Source organism: Chiloscyllium plagiosum, chromosome 42, assembly GCF_004010195.1.
Source record: "Chiloscyllium plagiosum isolate BGI_BamShark_2017 chromosome 42, ASM401019v2, whole genome shotgun sequence".
NCBI classification, from domain to species: Eukaryota; Metazoa; Chordata; class Chondrichthyes; order Orectolobiformes; family Hemiscylliidae; genus Chiloscyllium; species Chiloscyllium plagiosum.
In genome coordinates this window covers 15,188,376-15,209,957 of record NC_057751.1, presented here as the reverse complement: position 1 = coordinate 15,209,957, position 21,582 = coordinate 15,188,376, and the positions used below count along the sequence as shown (strand labels likewise).

Here is a 21,582-nt window from a genome sequence, read left to right as displayed (position 1 = left end):
TGTATGTTTTATTTTATTTCTTTTCACGTGTGGGATATGGTGTCATTGTCTGGCCAGAATTTATTGTCAGTCCCTCGTTGTCCTTGTGAAGATGGTGGTGAACTGACTTCTTGAACTGATGCAGTCCACGTGCAATACGTTAACCCACAATGCTCTTAGGGAGGGAATTCCAAGATTTTAACCCAATGACAGTGAAGGAACAGTGATATATTTCCAAGTCAGGATGTTGAGTGGCTTGGAGGGGAATTTGCAGGTGGTGGTGTTCATATGTATCTGCTGCCTTTGACCTTTTAGTGGGAAGTGGATTTGTAAGGTGCTGTCGAAGGATCTTTGGTGAATTTCTGCAGTGCATCTTGTAGATAGCACACACTATCGCTACTGAGTATCAGTGATGGTGGATGCTTATGGATGTGGTGCCACTCAGCAAATTGCTTTTGCCCTGAATGATATCAAGCTTTTTGAGTGTTGTTGGAGTTGCACCCATCTGTGCAAATAGGGAGTATTCCATCACTCTCCTGATTTGTCCCTGACAGAATGTGGACAGGCTTTGGGGAGTCAGGAGTTCCTTGCTGCAGTATTCCTGATATCTAACCTGGTCTTGTAGGCAATTTGTTAATGTGGTCAGTCCATTTGAGTTTCTGGTCAATGGTAACCCCAAGGGTGTTGATATTGGGGGATTCAGTGATGATAACACCATTGAATGTCAAGGGGAGGTAGTTAGATTCACTCATTGGAGATGGCCATTGTCTTACATTTGTGTGGCACAAATATTACTTGCCACTTGTCAGCCCAACCCAAGATATTGTCCAGAACTTGTTGCATTTGAACATGGACTGCTTCAGTATCTGAGGAGTTGTGCATAGTGCTGAACATTGTGAAATGATCAGTCAACATTTCCACTTCAGACCTTATGATGCAAGGAAGGTCATTGCTGAAGCAGCTGAATATGGTTGAACCCAGGACACTACCCGAAGGAACTGTTGCAGAGACATCCTGAAGCTTAGATGACTGATCTCCAATTACCGGAACCTACGTGCCAAGTATGACTCCAACAGCTGGAAATTTTTCATCTGATAGCCATTGATTCCAGTTTTTATAGGACTCCTTGATGCCACACTCAGTCAAACATTGCCTTGATATCAAGGGCTGTCATTTTCACTTCATCTGTGGAATTCAGCTCTTTTATCCATGCTTGAACTAATACTGTATTGAGGTCAGGAGTTGAGTGATCCTGGCAGAACCCAAACTGAGCAAATTACTGCTGAGCAGATGCTGCTTGAAAGCACCATTGATGACACCTTCCAATATTTCACTGATGGGGCAGGAATTGGCTGCATTGGATTTGTCCCACTCTGTCTGTACAGGACATATTCAGGTAACTTCCTGCATTGTCAGGTACATATTTGTGTTGTGAAGGTATTGGAAGAGCTCATCGACATCTGGAGCACAAGTTTTCAGTACTACTGCCAGAATATTGTCAGGGCTCATGCTTTTGCAATATCCGGTGCGTATGACCTTTTTTTATCACGTGACATAAATCAAATTGGTTGAAGACTGGCAATTGTGATGCTGGAGACCACTGGAGGAGGTCAAGATTGTTGTGAATGTTTCAGCCTTATTTTTGCACTGAACCCAACTCTTCTGTCATTGATGAAAGGATTATTTGTGGACTCTCTATCCCTCTTCCAGTGAGTTGTTTAATTGTCCATTGCCATTCACAACTGCAGATCTTAGATCTGATCTATTGATTGTGGGAGCCATTAGCTCTGTCTATCACTTTCTGCTTATGCTGTTTCGCACACGAGTAGTCCTGTTTGGTTTGCTTCACCAGGTTGACACCTCATTTTTAGATATGCCTGGTGCATTGAATCTCCCTTGAGGCAGGGTTGATCCCCTGGTTGATGGTAATGGTTGAGTGGGGAATATGCCATGAGGTTGAAAAGTTTGTTGGAATACCATTCTGCTGCTGTTGATGCCTCACACTACTTTATGGATGCTCAGTCCTAAGCTGCTAGATCTATTTGAAGTCTGTTCGATTTAGCATGGTGATTGTGCCACACAACACAATGGACGTATCCTCAGTTTGAAGGCAGGACTTTGTCGTCACAAGGACTGTATGGTGGTCACTATTACCAATACTGCTATGGACATATACATCTACAGACAGCAGATTGGTGAAGATGAGGTCAAGTATGTTTTTTCCCTTTTGTTGATTCCCTCACCACTTGCAGTAGACCCATTCAAGCAGCTATATCCTTTAGGACCCGACCAGATCAATCAGTAGTGTTGTTGTCGAGCCAATCTTAGGGGTGGACATTGTAATCTTCACAGAGTGAACACCCAGAGTTCACTTGCCCTTGAAACCCTCAGTTCTTTCTCCAAGTGTTGTTCAACATGGAGGAGTACTGCTTTATCAGCCGAGGGAGAATGCCATGTGGCAATCAGCACAGGTTACCTTGACCATGTTTAACCTGAAGCCACGAGACTTCACTGGATCCGGAGTCATTGTCGAGGGCTCCCAGGGCAACTCCCTCCAGACTGTGCTGCCACCTCAGCTGGGTCTGTCTTGAGGATGGGACAGGACGTATCCAGGGATGGTGATGGTAGTGGCTGGGACCTTCTCTGTCAGGTATGGTTCTGTGAGTAGGACACTGTTCAGGCTGTTGCTTCACAGAGACAGCTCTCCCAATTTTGGCACTAGCCCTCTGATTTTAGTGAGGTGAACTTTTCAGGTTCAACAGGGCTGTTTCTGCTGTTCTTTGCCAGTGCCTAGGTTGATGCCAGGTGCTCTGTCCAATTTCATTTCTTGCTTGAGATGTTTGGTAAGTGATACAACTGAGTGCCTTGCTTGGCCACTTCAGAGGACAGTTAAGAGTCAATCGCATTGCTGTTAGTCTGGAATAACATGTAGGCCAGACAAAGTGAGGTTGGCAGATTCCCTGACAGACATTAATTAGTAAACCAATAGTTTTTGTCTGATGTTTTTTGGCAACTCTGCGTTTAACCCTAAATACTGGGTCCCTGGATTGGAGCATAAGAAGACTTCAGTTTCCAAATTTTCCTGTTTTCTCCTTTTCCTTTCTCCTTCCAGAATTAATAAGTTCTAGCTGCACCGGGATTTGTTGCTCATCCCCAATTGCTGTCAAGGTGGTGGTGGTGAGCTGCCTTTTTGAACCACTGCAATCTGTCTGGTGTAGGTACTACCACAGAGCTGTGACAATGAAAGTTTGAGAAGTTTGACCAAGCAAGAAGTGAAGGTATGGCAAGTTGCAAGTTGAAATGGAACATGGAGGGAACTTGCAGGAGGTGATGATCCCGAGTGACTGCTGTGTTTGTCTTTCTTGGGAGTCGAGGTCACGAATTTTGCCATATCAAAGAACTATGGCAAGTTGTTGCACTGAATCTTGTGCATTTTATATATTGCTACCATTGTATACTGGTGAAGGTAGTGAATGTTTAAGGTGGTGGGTGGTGTATTGATCAAGTCAGTTAGATTGAGTTGAGCTTAATGTGTGCTGTTAGAGCTACCATCATCCAGGTGAATACAGTACTGAGTGTTCGGGTAGACTATATACTTGCGCCCTGCAGAAGGTGGGCAGGCTTTGAATTGTCAGGTGGAGAGTTATTCGAGGCAGAATCCCAAACCTGTGGCCTGTCCATGTCATCATGGTATTTAAATGGTGGGTTCAGTTCAATTTATGATCAAGGTAACTCCCAGGAAGTCCAGAGGCACTTTCAATAAACTGCTCCTAATCAGTGTGTGGAATGATGGATGAAAAACAAACAAAATGTGGAATGAAGAGGAGAGGCTTGAAACCAAAGAAAACTTGGCAACCAAAAAAAAATCCTCTGGCTTGAAAGAACAATTAATTGAACTGAGATTGTAAGCAACGATTATCAGAGTGAAGATCTCTATCATAGAAGCTGATTTGACTCAAAAAACTGGCAAGTCCATCTGAGAAACAAAGAACATCCTCAACGTATATTTCACTTTCATCTCGAGAAATAACTGTCACTATCAATCAAAGATTAAAGCTCCATTGATTCCTTTGGCTGGTGGGTGATTAATTAAATTTTTGCCCACACTGAAAATGCCATGAAAATATTTAATTGCATCTTTCCTTTGCTTCCTGACTTTCATGTCTCACAAAAACAATGTGACATTGTCAGATAAGGCCAAAATCAGTGCATTCCCACCTGTGACTGGAGGACTTTTTGCTCAGGCATGTTTACTCTTGATTGACTCACAAAGGCTGGTTTCGAACAACATCAAGTTTAAACCTTCCCTTTCCGTCTTTTTCAGTTCCTGGTGAAATTTGAGAGTTATTTTCAAAAAGGAATGATAACTAAAATGAAATCAGAGAATGACACACCACAGGTGATGGCCATTCAACCCACATGCTTGTGCCAGCTCCTTGAAAGCCGGTCAATGAGTCTCACACCCCTGTTTTCGTCCCCCAGAGTTCTGCATATTTTCCCTTTAAGTACATACTTAGGGTATGCACTGGAATGATATATACAGTGGTCATCATTCCAATTGTATATTGGAACTGCTGAAGGGTTATGTGTAGCTCCACACAAACTAGTTGGATTGCCAGTGCAACTCTCCACCAGCCAAGTCAACAATCCTAAATCTGATATTAGGAATTATTGTCTGTTGCTGCTTATAACAAAATCTATCACACGACATTAAGCTCCTGAATGCTTCACTTCCTTTCATGGGCAGCACAGTAATGGTTAGCATTACAGCCTCACAGTGCTAGGGAGCCAGGTTCGATTCCACCCTCGGGTGACTGTGCAGAGCTTGCACATTCTTCCCATGTTTGCGTGTTTTCTCCAGGTGCTCTGGTTTCCTCCCACATTCCGAAGATGTGCAGGTTAGGTAGATTGGCCATGCTAAATTGCATCCATGGTGTCCTGGCTAGATGGATTAGCCATGGGAAATGCACAAATAAGATAAAAGGTGGAGAGTCTGGGTGGGACCTGTGTGGACTTGAGGGACCAAATGACCTGCTTCCACATTGTACAGATTCTATGATTCATTTCATCTGCCTCCCACATTGTGACACTACTCCCTCTCTTCTCCAATTTCCGATAACTGAAATCTCTCATCTCTGATAACATTCTAGTAAATCACACACCCAAACCTAACCCCACTCTCACCAAGGCCTCGACATCCCATCTTAATATGTGGTCTTCAGAATTGGACACAAAGGTTGAAGTCTTACACATGACCGATGAAGGTTCATCAACACTTCCTTGGTCTTGAATTCCAACACCATTTATAAAGTCAAGTATTCCTCACTTGTTTCTTTCAGTGGATTTCCCATTGTAAAGACAGTACTTCTTCACTACCTTCTGCAAACTATTCTGACATGATTCTGAAAAAAGGATGTAGAGGGAGGTGGCATATTGAAACATTAATATGTTTAGGGCTGCCTGAGTGGAGTTTTGCTTTCTCCTCTCTGACATGAAATTACTAATGTGTGTGGCTTAGTCGATGCATTTTTCCATCTTCATCATAATTGAAATGGAGTCAGAAACACAAATTTGTGGTGGCAAGAAATGAGGGGTGTGTGACAAGACATGGCTGAAGCACAGTGGGGTGGCATGAAACAATGCTCACATTGATTGAATTCACAGTTCATTCCAAAATGACTCAGACTATGCTGATTTTAAAATCCACGCCATTCTGTCACAACTTCCAATTTATTGTAGTGACCAGAAGAGATAAAAAGCAAATTCTGAGGACCTCAAATAAATACAATAAATGCTGTAATAACAGCAATGTGACTTTGGAAGGTTAGAGATATGAGCAGTTTGAGGTAGAAGTCGGATAAAAATCCTCCACTGTAACCTTAACCTCTCTTCCTCCTCCAGTTGCTGACAAATGTACTGGACACGTCCAGCACACACTGTTTCTGACTGAAAACCAAATGCGTCTGCAAACTAAGTGAACTAAACATCTCCGTTTTGTCAGTGAAGACAATGCAGGGAAACTCAAATGTGATTCATAAATGTGCAATAAAATCCTAGTCCCTTTGATGATCATGAAATTATTTGAAATTTGCATCACAGGTAGACAGGGTAATTAAGGTGGTGTTGGGCACACTTGCCTTCACTGCTCAGAACTTTGAGTACAGGAACGAGATGTTATGTTGAGGTTAGACAGGACATTGGTGAGGTCACCTCTGCGTGCAGTTCTGGTTGCCCTGTTATAGGAAGGATATTATTAAAATGGTGAGGGTTCAGAAAAGATTTATCAGGATGTTGCTGGGAATGGAGGGCCCGAGTTATAAAAGGAGACTGGACAGTTTGGAGCTGAGAAAGGTCAGGGGTGACCTTATAGAGGTTTATAAAATCAAGATGGCGTAGGTAAGGTGAATAACAAGGCTCTTTTCCTTAGGGTAGGGGAATTTAAAACTAGGGGGCATATTTTTAAGGTGAGAGGACAAAGTTTTAAAAAGGGGGGCAGCACGGTGGCACAGTGGTTAGCACTGCTGCCTCACAGCACCAGAGACCCGGGTTCAATTCCCGGGGCCGAAGGGTCTGTTTCCACACTGTAAGTAATCTAATCTAATCTAATCTAATCTTGACACTGCGGACAACTTTTTTTCACCCAAAGAATGGTTTGTATGTGGAATGAACTACTAGAGGAAGTGGTGGATCCGGGTAAAGTTACAACATTTAAAACACATTTTGATAAGTACATGAATAGGAAAGTTAAAAATCACACAACACCAGGTTATGGTCCAACAGGTCCAACCTGGTGTTATGTGATTTTTAACTTTGTACATCCCAGTCCAACACCGGCATCTCCAAATCATGAATAGGAAAGGCTAGGAAGGCAATAGGCCAAATGCAGGCAAGTGGGACGAGTGTACTTTGGGAACATGATTAGTGGACCGAGGTGTCTGTTTGCATTGCTGTATGACTTTGACAGTATTCGATTTTTGTTAAAATTCTATCTGGTTCACTCATGCCCATTTGGAAAGGAAATTTGCCACCCTCACCTGGTCTGGCCTACATATGACTCCAGACCTAAAGCAACATTGTTGATTCTTAAATTGCGCTCTGAAATGGCCTGAGAAGCCACTCAGTCCTGTCAACCACATGACTGCAGTTGGTTCTGAAGCACTTTAGGGCACTTTCCAGAGTGAAATTTGGGGTGAGCAATACCTTGCCAAGGGTGCCGATGTGTGGAAAACATTTTGCGTTGAAAACAAACGGGTACCTTTTTTTGGAGGCTGTTAATGGGATGAACATGAAGCTGATATTTTAAGAGCAGAGAAAATTAGTGATCCGGCCAAGACGCAAACCCTCAACCCCATCGCAAAGATGCCCTTATCATATTTGTGGGAGCTTGCTGCGCGCAAATTTGCTGCTGCCTTTCCGACAATGACAACTAGTAACTTCCAGAAAAAAACACATCATCGGCTACAAAGCGCTTTGAGGTGTCTTGAGGGCAGGAAACGAGTCAATGAAACGTGTCTTGTTCTTTAAGCTTTTCCCCTGCACTGTCTTTAATCACCTCGGCGCACACACAATTCTTCCTTCTTAACACCGCTGCGCATCAGTGTTTTTTTGGAAGGATATCCCTCACCTTCCCGCTAATTAATTACAGGGTGTTGTGACTGTTGCACCAGTGTTTCAAGTTGAGTTTTGACTTGCGCCAAGCCAAATGTTGACTCAGACAGTAACAAGGGGAAATGAGCAGAGGGGGTGGGTGGATTTCCAACAATTCTCCTGATGCGATGTGCCTGTGGGTGAAAAGTGCCTGGAGCGTCCTCTGTTCGGAAACGCTTTGTTTCAAGGAGAAATTAAGTTTCTTGTCCCTCCTCGCGTCCGGGGACTGGAAGAAGCACCTCCACACGTCAGAGAGGGAGTGGGCTGCAGGGTTATAAGAAACGGTTATCTCCCCGAGAGACAGAGCAAAAGAGACAGGTACTTCGAGAGAGTCTGATCTCCAAGTGCCTCCTTGCGACCTGCTATAATTGTCGCTGGTTTCTCTGCAACCGCTTTGGACACCATGGGCTGTGCAGTGGTCCTGCTCCTGTCCTGCCTCTTCTGTCCCCTCAGTGCATTGGTGCTGGACTCAAATAACATCAGGAGCTCCACCGAGGTTGGTCAGGATCCGACAAAACAGGTGAGTTTCTCAGGGGTCCGGAGGGAACACAGCAGGTTGTCTTGGGCAAGTGCAGGGGGAAACGGGGCGGACGGGTGGGAAAATCAGCTAATCGTTGCGCCAAAAGAGAGATTTTTTAAAAAAATGATCTCGCGTTGGTTCAAAGTTGACCAGTTCTGCGATGGTTCAACTCCCAGCCGGCAAAACATCATACCCCTACCAATTCTCCATCTGGCAATGACAAAGACTGAGCCCTCCGATCTGAAGCAACCTTTCGAAGGATATTTAGGTTAATTCCAATTAAAGTTCAGCAAGACGAACTTTCCCGCCTCCACTGTCATGGTGGACAGGACATCAGTATCAGGACATTGACTATGCAGAGGTTTCAAATTGGTGTCGTTGAATATAGAGTTTTGATGTAGCAGGAAATGAGAAATGGGCATAAGGTTTTGATTGGATTCCGAGGTGGTGTCAGGCGTGAAAGATGCTGTTTGGAACTGCATTATTTATACTACTCATAATTTTAGCCTCCGTGTTAATTGTCCTGTCAGTGAACTGGAAGCCTCAGTGAGATATTGACTCTCTGGTGTTAATACTAACGACAGATGAGAATGGGAAAGAAAATGAAAAGAGAATTGGGATTAGCTGTCAAAATATACACTGCTTGCTAATCATAAGGTGTTCCATTCAACTACGTGGTTGAGATGCTCTGGGAAGATCTCCATGTCAATTTGGAAAACCGCGGCATGGGAAGGAGAGGGGCTGGATGGATTGGGGGTGGGGGAGGACTAAGGAAAGAAGCATTCATCTACATTTCGGCCTGAAGATGGTGGTAAAGATTTGAGTCAAGTGGAAATGGAACAGGTACAGGGAAATAATGAGAAGCTTACGCGAGGTCTCTCTTCAGTTCGCTCCTATCTGTGCAACAAACGCTGCTCTATGGTCAAGGAAATGCTTGTTCACAAAGAATTGAGTCCAACCCCTGTTGGAGCTAAGACACAGTACAATTGAGGAAATGGCAGAATTGTATTGGTGCCAACTAGATATGGTTGGAATTGGACAAGTCAGCGTTGACTTTGAAATCGGAGTACTCCATTCCCATTCTTGGTCACCCAGCCCTGCTTCTTGGCAGTGAAGTACACTGGGAGGGAGATTGACACAACCCATCAAGAAAGTAGATGGGAATACTGCCCAAGTGATAAAATTCCTACTAAAACGACGGATGCAACCAGCCCCAAATTCCAGTGCAGAAAATTAAGTAAAGCAGATCGATGCCGTGTGAGCGGCTCAGCTCTCTCCCAAGTTCGCAATCTCCTGTCACTCCCAAGTCATTCTGATCATTGATGCGATGCAGCACATTGGCTCGAACAATTGTAACTCGAGCACCACAGCAAACCAGACAGCCTATAGTGGCTGTGCTGACTTTTCAAAACAAAATGTCACGGTTAGTCTCAAATCCCTGATTTTGTTTCTTGTCCGTCAATCTGTATTTGCTCATCCTCAAGTACCTTCAACATCACAACATTATTTATTCAATCTACCACCAACTTCTCAGACAAAATATTCCAGATCCTGACAGCTGACTGAAAACATCTCTAATCTCCCCTCTCGATCCTTTGTCAATAATTTTAAAATCTTTGACCTTTTGTTGTAGACCTACTTGTTAGAGAGAATCAGTTTTCTCTATCTTTTCAATCGAAGCCTCACATAATTTTGAAAAATCGTTATTCAGTCTCCTCGAAGCCTTTTCTTCTTCCAAGGGGAACAGTCAAAACTTGTTCAGCCCCTCCTCAGGTGAAGCCCCTCATCCGTGGGAACATCTTCGTGAACTTCCTCTGCATTTGAGCCCGAACTAAAGGCAGACACACAGAGGCGAAGAACAACATCAGCAGGAGGCAAGGTGTTCCAAACACAAGGGAGCAGTGTGCATGTGGGTGAGAGAGACAGAGAGAGAGCAGAAACAAGAAACAGGGGGATCAAGAAAGAAGCAAAATAAATAACAAACCACAAGAGACAAATCCATCATCTGGAAAGAGACATGTAGAAAGGATAATACAATTTGGACAGATGCTGGACAGCTGATTTCCTTTTTCACGTTTGATAACATCCAAGCAGTTTGGCTAGATTAGTTCACATCCACTTTACCTTGAAAACATAAAATACAGAAACACAGGTACGGAAATGCCACCAGCTCATCCCTTCCTTCATCAATTCTGTTTCTCTCCATAAACGTGGCGTGGAGATTCATAGTAGCACAACATGAATCTCACTACAAGATTCCCTCCCCTCCCCCCCCCTCCCCCCCCCCCGATCCTTCCTTCTCGGGGAATGCCAAGAAACATCTTCTTCAGAAAGTCTTATAAGTGAGCAGCAAGCCATTCTCTCCCCTGAGTCCTTTCCATGTCGACAAGTTGAACTGGTCACTAAAAATGAAGAACAGTCAGCCCATCTCCTCAACCTTCTCCTCAAATTGACCACCCTCCTGCGGCCAACCCAGATTCACTCCAGGTTTACCCGGATTTCTTTTCCGGTTTGCTGCTGCGCCGGGCATCGTTCACAAAAACCATTTGGCCCTGCAGGTCCATGCTGGTATTTGTTCTCTACTTTCTTCACTTCACCCCATCGTCAGAGTACATCATTACCGCATGGAGCATACCTCTGCGAAATTGTGTCAAGTTAACTTGAGTCGGGGATCAACTGGTATTGCACGTAGCTGGGGTAAAGAAAAACAGGCTTACTGGGTTTCAAGAATAATATGCACTGCCAGTCCAATCCAATCTCTTGTGATGAGGGGGATCCGAGCACCGAGAAGTAAAAGATACTCTTTGGTGTCAATGCAGGCCACACTTACGTGGAACTGATCTTCCCAACATGAGATTCTGCATCTCAAATGTACTATTAACAAAACGTACCATTTGTTGTCACTTTCTTTCATGCACACTGTAGTTCAATTCCTAGGAGCACAATCGGTGTAACAGTTGACAAGTCCTTGTAATACCAGGAACTTTCGCTGAACAGAGTTAAGCAGGTGAATGAATTTGATTGTTGCGGTTACAACTTTGCACTGGAGCCAATTGGCGAAGTTGCACAAGCGGAAATAGCACCAGCTAATGGCTACACTGTTAAACACTCAACAAAAACGCTACCACACAATTTGCAACGTATTAGACTCATAGAGATGTACAGCATGGAAACAGACCCTTCGGTCCAAGCTGTCCATGCCGACCAGATATCCCAACCTAATCTAGTCCCACCTGCCAGTACCCGGCCCATATCTCTCCAAACCCTTCTATTCAGATATACCCATCCAAATTCCGTTTAAATGTTGATAGAGTCATAGAGATTTGTTTTGGGATCTTTACCAGCAGCTGAGGGGGCTGACACGTCCTGAGTTGAATGTTACTTACGAAGTCGGGATTCCCGGGGTGAACTATTATTTTAATGGGTACAGTGCCTGATAGTACAACAAGTAATAACCTGGATACATTATAGGTCACATGAGAAAATGTCAGTTTCCCAAGTTGTGGAGTCATAGGCTGACAGAATACGGAAACAGACCCGTCGGTTCAACACGTCCATGCCGAACAGGTATCCTGAACTGATCTAGTTGCATTTGACAGCATTTGGCCCAAATCCCTCTCAACCCCTCCTATTGACATATCCATCCAAATGCCTTTTAAATGTTGTAACTGTACCCGTTCTGGCAACTCATTCCATACACGCACCACGCTAGTGAAAAGGTTGCCTTGCAAGTCCCTTTTAAATCTTTCCTCTCCCACCTAAAACCTATGCCCTCTAGTTTTGGAGTCTCCTCCCCTGGAAAAAAGACTTTGGCTATTCACCCTATCAGCTGCTCATGATTTCATAAACCTCTGTAAGGTCACCCCTCAGCTCTAGATTATTCAGCCTCTTGCTACAGCTCAAACCCTCCAATCATGCTAACATTCCTGTAAATCTTTTCTGAACTCTTTCAAGTCTTAACAAAATCTTTCCCATAGCAAGGAGACCTGAACCAAATGCAGTATTCTAAAGGCCTCACCAATGGCCTGAAGACCTGCAAATGACATCTCAACTCATATACTCAATGCACTGAACAATGAAGACAAGTGTGCCACATGCATTCTTTGCCACTTTGTCTACCTGCGACTCCATCTCCAAGGAACTATGTACCTGCACCCCTCGGTCTCTTGGTTCAGTGCACTCTGTAAGGCCCTACCTTTAAATAGAAGTCCTGCCCTGACTTGGCCCACCAAATGCAACACCTCACATTTATTTACATTAAACACCATCTGCCACATCCTGGCCCATCTGATCGAGGTCCCATTGTGCTCTGAGATAACCTTCTTCACTGTCCACTACACTACCATTCTGGTGACATCTGCAAATGTACTAACGATATCTCCCATACTCACATCCAAATCATTTATATAAATGATGAAAAGCTGGTACCTCAACAGAAACTTTGGGGTGATTACTTAGTGTCTGGTACTTTCCCTTTGAAACTGTTATGACGTCCTTTGCAATTCTCATGTTTTCCTGTCCTCAAGTATCTATTTTAGCTTTGCTAGCACCAAGCATGAAATTCACATTTGTTTTCCCCACTTGAACAGCAAGTGTAATGAACCCAGTACTATCCCCTGCCCATTCCTTAACTTGGCTTATTTGCCAGACCATCAATTCTTGAAGCACATCTTGACTGCTCGCTAATTTTCTTTCAGTCTAGTGACTTCATCCTCCTCCGGGCCAGAAATGGCAAAGCATGGGTTAGCAACAAAGCACTCTGCACACTGTCCCCATCAAACGTTCTCAGGACAGGGAGACCACATGATTAGATACAGTTAAGCTCCCTCTACTCTTTTAAACTAAAAGTTTCACACTTTTAAAGTGACAGAAAACTTCCTCTGCATTGTCCCCATCAAGCACTCCAGTACAGGCTTAGAAACAGAGTAAAGCTTCCTTTGTCCTCATCAATATCCTAGTACTGGAACACCCTGATAGAGTAAGGGATGCTAATTCATTTGGCTTAAAGTCAATGACAAGTGCAAAGAGAGATGTTATCAAGCAGATCAATTTGGATTGCAACAATAGGCAATAAGGAGCCAGTACAGATAATTACAAATTATGTAGTGGAATCTGTTTTTGTTTCTTCTTGTTCTTGGAATGTGGGTGTTAAATGCAGGGATAGCAATATCATTTCAAGTCAGGACGATGAGTGACAAGGAGAGGATACTTCTCGGGATGGTGTTCCCATGTATCTGCTGCCCTTTTGCTTCTAGGTGATGGAAGTAGCAGGTTCAGAAGGTGCTGCTGGAGGAGCTTTTGAGTTACTGCATCTTTTAGATGATCCAAATTGTTTCCACTGTGCAGCTCATTCCATACACTCACCACCTTCTCCTTGAAAACGTTGCCCTGTAAATCCCTTTCAAATCTTTCCTCTCCCATCTACCTGTTATGAATTTGAAAGTGTGTACTGTACCTTTAAGAGAGAGTGAGTGCTGTTCTGACCTGACAGCTGACAAGCACCGATGTGATATGACGAGATGGCAGTCCCAGAGTGAACTGGAAAATTGAAAATATGTAACATTTGGCTATGAAATGGATACCTGAGTTGGTTGCTGTTTGACAACAATTCAAATTTCACCAGTTTTATTTATGTCCCAGGATACTAAACCCAACTGACTTGGAATTTCTGGGTTTACCAACATCAAACCAATGAGACGATCCAATGTTGGGGATATAACAATGTGGATATTTTGAAGATTGCAGAGACAAAGCCACTGCCATTGAGGGAGACCCAAGAAATTAGTAGATGCTCTATATCAAAGATATCTTTTCATTTGAAACATTTGCAGTAAAAAGAAAAAAAGATGACCCAGGGAATTCAGCAGCTGGAAAAGTGAAGTCAAGAAGGCAACAGCGGCTGTGTGGTTTTGAAATAAAGTTGATGTAATTTTAATAAGTGTCTAATTGGAATAGCATATTGTCATACAGTTGGATGCAGACAATAAGCATTTAAGGAAAGGGGGGCTTATAGTTGTGAAGAGTTGTTGTTTATTGTTCACGTTTAGAGTTAAGGAATAAATTGTTACTATTTTCTTTAAATAGTGGAATTTGGGAGTTCTCTGTCACTCATATTTTAACAGATTACGAGGTAAGGTGAGCGTTTCTGGGTGTCTGGTTTAACAGGAGGATTCACCGCCGTGTCATAACAAACTATGCCCTCTAGTTTTGCACACCCTGCCCTTGGGAAATAAACCTTGGCTCTTCATCTTAACGCGTTGATAGGGTGGTGAACGCACTGAATATTGAAGCTGTTCGATGTGGTTCCATTCAAGGATGCTGCTCTATGTCAAATTATTTTTAAAATTGATTAATGATTTAACAATTGTTAATATTTCTCAATATCCATTCATATTATAATTTAAAGAAACCTTTTCAATGCATTCTATTGTTCACTTAATGACAAAAATGATTGATATCATCGTTGCACTGGACTTATACACTAAATTAATACAGTTACAACATTAAAAAAATTTGGACAAACACATGTTTAGGAAAGGTTGACAAAAATAGGGGACTAACTTAGTTTGGGAAACTTGGTTAGCATGGACAAGTTGGACTGAAGGGTCTGTTTCTGTGCTGTATGACTGTATTGGGTGTATTTAAGTGTATGGAAATGTATGGATGATAACTCTCTTGTAACATTAGACTGCTGGCTCCCCAACTCCCTTTCTTGTACTGTTAATGTCTCACAAGCATTAATCTCTGATCTAGTCTAACTTTTCACTAAAATGATATTTTTCATCGATTCCCCAGGTGTCTCAGTGTTTGGCAGATCCTGATTGTGGCCCTGGGAGTTTCTGCCTCACTTCCCGCCATGACCAACCCATCTGCACTGCTTGCAGGGGGCTGAGGAGACGCTGCCAACGTGATGAAATGTGCTGCTCAGGGAGCCACTGTTTAAATGGTAAGGATCAAACAGTAGCAGCATGATATTCCACCAAACAGCTTTCACAAATTGTTGATGCAAGCTCACTTCATGTAAGCTCACTCCAAATCAAACTGGCTGCACATGTTCCTGGGTCGTCAGTCCGTGGTGAAGCTGGGTTATTCCAAATGACGTTAATGCAAAACACAAACCTTACTCTTCAGATCCCACAGCATAACTGAATAGCTAGTTTCTGAGAGATATTATTTTGATGCTAGAGGAATCCATTGTCATTTAGCATCTGCACATTAGCATTAATGCATCCCAAATTTTATCTGGTGTCACCTTCTCATTGTATGCATTTATGGCCTTAAGCAATGTTGTGTTCAAGATCTTCTTTTGAAATGATGCAGCACAGACTGAGGAGAAGGAATCAGTGTCATTCCAGCAAACTGATGACTGGTAAATTCACCAACAGTCAATGAAATGGTTAGGACAAATCCCACATTAATGACACAAACATTGGTAGGCTGGTGAATACTGAGAAGGATAGCTGCAAACTGTGCTCGGATGGACTGGTCAGGTGAGAAAATCAATGGCAAACGTGATTCAACCCAGAAATGGTGTCAGGAAATACACTTGGGGAAGACTAACAGGCAAATGAAAAATAATAAATGGTAGGACCCTGGGAAGTATGGAAGATCAAGAGGACCTCTGTGTGCATATCCACAGCTCCCTGAAGGCAACAGTGTAAGTTGGTTAAAAAGGTATATGAGATTCATTAGCTGAGGCATAGAATACGAAATCAAGGAGGTTATGCTTAAGACTATATAAAATGCTGATTATGCAAACAACTGTAATACTGCATGTGATTCTGGTCACCACATTATAGGAAGCAGATGATTACACTAGAAAGGGTACAAATGAGATTTACTAGGATGCTGTGTGGGCTGCAGTGCGGACTATGAAGAAAGACTGGAGAGACTGCAGTTGTTTTCCTTGTAGCAATGAAGGTTGAGACGGTGACCTTTATAAAATAAGAAGGTACAGGATAAGAAGGGCATAAACAGAACACATTTTTCTTTACCTCTCGTAGAAGTATTAATAACCAAGGGTACAGATTTAGCTAAGAGGTAAAAGGCTAAATGGAAAATTAAGAGAATTTTGTCACTCAAAGGGTGGTGAGAATCTGGAACTCACTATCTGAAATGGTGATTGAGACAGAAACTCACCAAAGATTTAATCCATATTTAGATATTCATTTGAATTCCCATCATCTCCAACTGCTGGAAAATGAAATTGTTGTTAATGCAGACGATGGACCAAATGGCCTCCTCCTGTGCTGCAAACACCTATGAGTCTACTCCAATTCCTGCTGAGCATAGGACTGATATATGACACATCTATTTTCACCTTTCCCTTGCTCTATGGACAATGGAATAACCTTGCCTTTTAACAGAATTCTTCATGGGCAAGTAAAACATGGTGACTCAGACAACAATAGGTAACATGCAAAAGGAGCATGGAAATTAAAGGTATATAGAGAAGCAAATGTGCTCCTTGCAAAGGTGAAAGGGAGATAGACCAGAAATGTCCCTGAAAATTTGTAGCATGATATCATGACAATAAATGAAGCTCTTTGCTTTAACATTTCCTCAGCATTGCCTCCAACACTTTTAAATCAAACTTAAAACGAGATTAAACAGCCCTGGTGGGGCGCTGTAAGAGAACTACAAACTAGCAGTTAACAGAAACTTACTAAATTAAAATAACATTGTTTGAGGTGATGTTGCACTCCAACCATGCTGATGGACACCACATGTTCTAAATGGACCCAAGCGTGGACATAACTGTGAAAGATGGGCAGGCAGTTAGTTACAATAACTTCTCCACGGCCCGCTGACTGATCCTGTTCACGGCCATTTTGGTCAAGCCCAGAAACAGGCCCACAGGGCACCCTCTGACCTGCCCATCCCACACATGGTGCTCACAGACCTGGAACATGAGGCTGAAGTGCAACCAAAAATTAAAGAGCAGCTCCTCCAAAAAACTAAGGAAGGACTGCAAATGTAAACATTCAACGTAAATGTGAACCCATTTAACCTACTGTTGCATGGACTGCTACATGTAATTCTCCTTGACACTGAAGCACACCCTCAAGAAAATCTGCTTTTCAGGCTGCGAAGATCCAAGTGGCCAATATTAAGCATCTTGCTAAATTAAGGATTAATAACTGAATTTCTTTGAGCCTTTAAGCAATGGCTATTCAATGTCAACAATGAAATGCAAAGAAGGAAGCTTGCCTTATGTTCTGCTTCAAATCTTAGTTATCAACAAGAAACTCGTGCAAGAAAATAAGTGACTGTGACAATGTTGGCCATGACTGGTTGAAGTACATCTTCAGTACAGAGGCAGAGGGGAGCTATTAATTATGAGATAGATAGATAGATAAATGGTTAACAAACCTACATCTCAAAAGATTCAAGAAGAGTCAAATAAGGAAGTCTTGGTTGAGAGAAACGTCTTTGAAGTAAGTAGTTGTTTATGTGAATGGACTGTTTTCAAAGGACTCAAGAATTGATACTTCATGAGGTCTTAGCTGTGATGTGTACCTTTGAAGTAGGCAAGCGAAGAATGATTTTAATGAGTTCTTCAAAGGGCTCAAAGAAAAGAGATGGAAGTTGAATTCAAAGTCAATCTTTGTGTGCAGTTAGGTCAATCACCAATGCCATATACAGTATGTCCTGTACAGTCCAATAAGTATCTCAAGCTTACTCAATGAGTAATAGCTTTCCAACATTGCAGTATTCTCTCAGTATTGCCCCCTGACATTGCACAGTTCTCTTTGTATTGCTGAGCTGATACTCAATACTATCCCCACCTGCAGTAGTATTGTCCTGCCTTAGTACGGCCTTTCTCATTGTGAAGGAGCCTACTGGCACTCAGCACTGTCCCTCTAAGGATGCAGGAGTTACACTGGCTCAGTAAAGGGGAAAATGAATGGGTACGTACTGTCATTTAATAGTTTTGGGATTTATTTCCCAGCTTCCTTGTTTTAAAAAAAAGCAATTTACAAATTCAGCTCCCACCCTTAAAAATTTCACTGGCTGCTCTCCCTTGTTTAGTTTCTTAAAAAGAATCGCTCATGGCAAAGTCCAAAATTTATTCCTTGTTCTAAATTGCTTATGAGCAGGTGGTGATGGAGCCATCTTCTTGAACCAATGTGGTCTGTGTAGTGTGGCTACACTCACAATGCTGTTGGGAAGTGAGTTCCAGACTTTTGAATAAACAATAATGAAGGAATAGAGATGTTGTTCTAAATACTGAGTGAGTGAGAGTGAGTGCTGACAGGTCAGAGATAGGCTTTCAGCTTGACAAAACCTAAGGGGAGATTAAAAATAAAAATGTCTAATGTTCAGTGCACAGCAAAGAATCCTTTTTCAATAGGGTGCTGGCAAGAATGAACATTCCAGCAGTCATGCAACCAGAGATTAATATACATTCTGGGAAAGTGCCAGCTTTGATCCCTAATGAACTAGTTCATCTCAGCCAGGGTGTAATGAAAATGCTACCACTGACTCTAGTTCTTCAAACAAGGGAATGGAGCAATCAGCCCTGTGACATTTGAACAAAGTACTTGAACAAAGCCTGTCCCTTATTGTACTGTGTCTCCAAGGAGTGAAAGCTTTCAGTAGGGAGAAAGTTAATTAGGTATGTTACTAAAACCTGTTGGATGGTAGCATCTACATCTGTAGGGACTGCCATAGGGAGTGACGCAGACTATAATAATTTAAAAATGTCAAATACCAATAGAGAGCAAGGAGCTAATTTGTCTTTTAAAACATGTGTGTCTTAGCTTGCTAAACTCAGACGACTGTCTTCTTACACGATCCCACTCATAGGAACAATCACTTGTAAGGACATATTTTGTGACCATGATACCTATATTCTTCCAGAAAACAGAACTGAAAGATGGCTATAGCTTGAAGCACTAGATATAACTGAAAAGTGAAACTCTGGATGCTTCAACCATGGTAGACAAAGTTAGGTTTTGCAAATATATCATGCAATGTATTGATTGTGTAAAATTTTGAAATCTCTGAGCAAACTGAGGAATGAGAATGATACAAGGGGCTGAATTTTATTTTTTTTTGGCTAGGGCGAGTTGAATAAAATTTTATGGAGGGATTCTCACTATGAGGGCGCAGCAGGATGTCCCACCATATCTTACCAAATGTGCCTCATTAACATAGTATGGGATGCCTCTCATCCAATTGAACCACACTCTATTCTCTGAACAACTTGCCATTTGTTGGTTATTCACTAAAAAGATCAGCAGGCAGACCTTGCACCCTCACCATCATCGAAAACATGTTGTGTCCCTGGACAAGCATAATCATACAGAGCTACCCTGCACGATTCCCGATGTTTGCCCCGGACATGGCGGCCAGGAGAAAACTGACACCTTGTTTTGCAGAAGGGACCCAGTGAATGGTGCAGACACTGGAGTTCCTCCTCCCCCAACACCAGCAGCTGAGGCCACAACCCCAGACCATGTCAGTCTGGTCAAAGGTTGCCACCTGGATCAGTGCAGCCTCAGCCATATCGAGGAATGCTCCGCACTGCAGAAAGAGGGTCAATGCTCTTCTCCATTCTGCCAGCATAAGTGCCACCATCATCTTTCTGAAGCCTTTCACTCACTCTATTTCTGCTTCTGTGTCCACTTCCTGCCAAGGTTCAAGCCCTACCACTCCCATGACTGACTGAAACATCTTCCCTCACTTGCTGTCCCCCACCCCAACCTGAATCACCAATGGTACACACCCTCTGTGCTGGCTACTCACGCACTTGGGATATCACCACATCTGCACCAGACGTAACGGTTATGCTGCCCATTATCATCTCCTTTAATACCTGTCTCTCCCTCACTCCAGGTGGAAAAATGTCCCCAGTGAGGCAAAAGAATGGTCATGAACGGTAGTGGGTTGTCTGACATTGCTCATTGTCCACATGTGGACAGCATTCTGATTCTGACTGTCTCAAGTATCTGGCAGTTATCAATTCCCTTTTACGGATAGCAGAGTCTGATCTTGACTTACTTTGCTGGGAACATCTGAGCAAATGTTATCCCTCAAATTGAAAGAGATCTGCTGACAACCACCAGGAGCTTCCTCGCTTCATGTCTGCACTAAACAGCAAAGCAAGACAGAAGTTATAAGAGCCTGATACCTTTGACTGAGGGTCCAAAGTGCATAAAAGCAAGGAAAAGCAATGCAAGGCAGGATGCTGTGAGCATCTAGGTAGGTTCAGTAATTGACTGCTGTGACAACAAATGGAGAGCCCAGAGATGCAGCCTGGTGCAGTCCATGAACTGGCTTCATGTCCTGAAGCACAAAGCATCTTTGCAGAAATGTTTACGGTGATAGCTGCTGTTGCAGCCCGAGGTGCAGTACTGAAATGTAGAGGCATCCTATAAGTGGATCACAGATGTGTCATGAGAGCTCTTAGAAGCCAGCACATGTTGGATGCCAATGTCTGTAGAAATGGAGTATGTGGGCTAAAGCCCAAGGAGCATGCATGGCATCTTATGTGGCAGTCCTTTGGAGCAAACAGCGAGCTGAAGATTTGATGAGGTGTGACATCTCTCTGTCTAGGTTATTTGGTACATTTGCTAAGATAGGAAGCTGAATATTAATGGTGTGATTTGGACCATTACTAAGGCATTTAACAGGCTAAAATCCTCCTTAATTGGCAACTCACCACTGCCCAGTGAGGAAGTCACCACACTGCTTCAAAAATCATAAAAGATGAAGCTCCCGACATTGATCTAGCCCTTGAGATATCTCTCATCTGATTCTGAGACAAATCTCACTCACAATGCTCAGACGCTGCTAAAATTCTGCCCAAGATACTTAAAAATCATATATCTGACATCACCTATGTTATAAAGTCTTGGGTTCACCCTAACCTTTATGCAAATTTTTCACATTGTGTTTACACTTCTTTCCCAATGCAGACCACCTCTGGAAAGTCTGAGTGAGGTTAGGTACCACAGAACATTGTTTGGCTCTGCATGTTGTCTGAGCGATCCATTCACCAGATGCAATCCATCGTATATTCTGTCCCAATCTCAAATAAAGAATGTATTCATTTCCACCTGTGACTGGGGATCAGGTACACTTTAAACTATGTAAAAACAAGGATTGCAGATACCATAAACCAGAGTCTAGATTTGAGTGCTGCTGGAAAAGCACAGCAAGTCAGGCAGCATCCGAGGAGCAGGAAAATCGAAGTTTCGGGTTCAGAAAAGATTTACAAGGGTGTTCCCAGGGTTGAAGGATTTGAGCTATAGGGAGAGGCTGTTTTCCCTGGAGTGTCGGAGGCTGAGGGGTGACCTTATAGAGGTTTACAAAATTATGAGGGGCATGGATAGGATAAATAGACAAAGTTTTTTCCCTGGGATCGGGGAGTCCAGAACGAGAGGGCATAGGTTTAGGTTGAGAGGGGAAAGATATAAAAGAGACCTAAG

General features: G+C 42.9%; 1 protein-coding gene across 1 annotated transcript in view; it reads left to right on the top strand.

Annotated features, from left to right (window-relative positions):
* The first annotated feature begins 8,029 nt into the window (after positions 1 to 8,029).
* LOC122542978 (dickkopf-related protein 4-like) overlaps positions 8,030 to 21,582 on the top strand; it is a 21,625-nt gene continuing 8,072 nt past the window's right edge. The window contains exons 1-2 of the mRNA XM_043681122.1: positions 8,030 to 8,146; positions 14,942 to 15,092. Coding sequence (XP_043537057.1) covers positions 8,030 to 8,146; positions 14,942 to 15,092 — 268 coding nt within the window. The remainder of the gene's footprint in view (positions 8,147 to 14,941; positions 15,093 to 21,582) is intronic.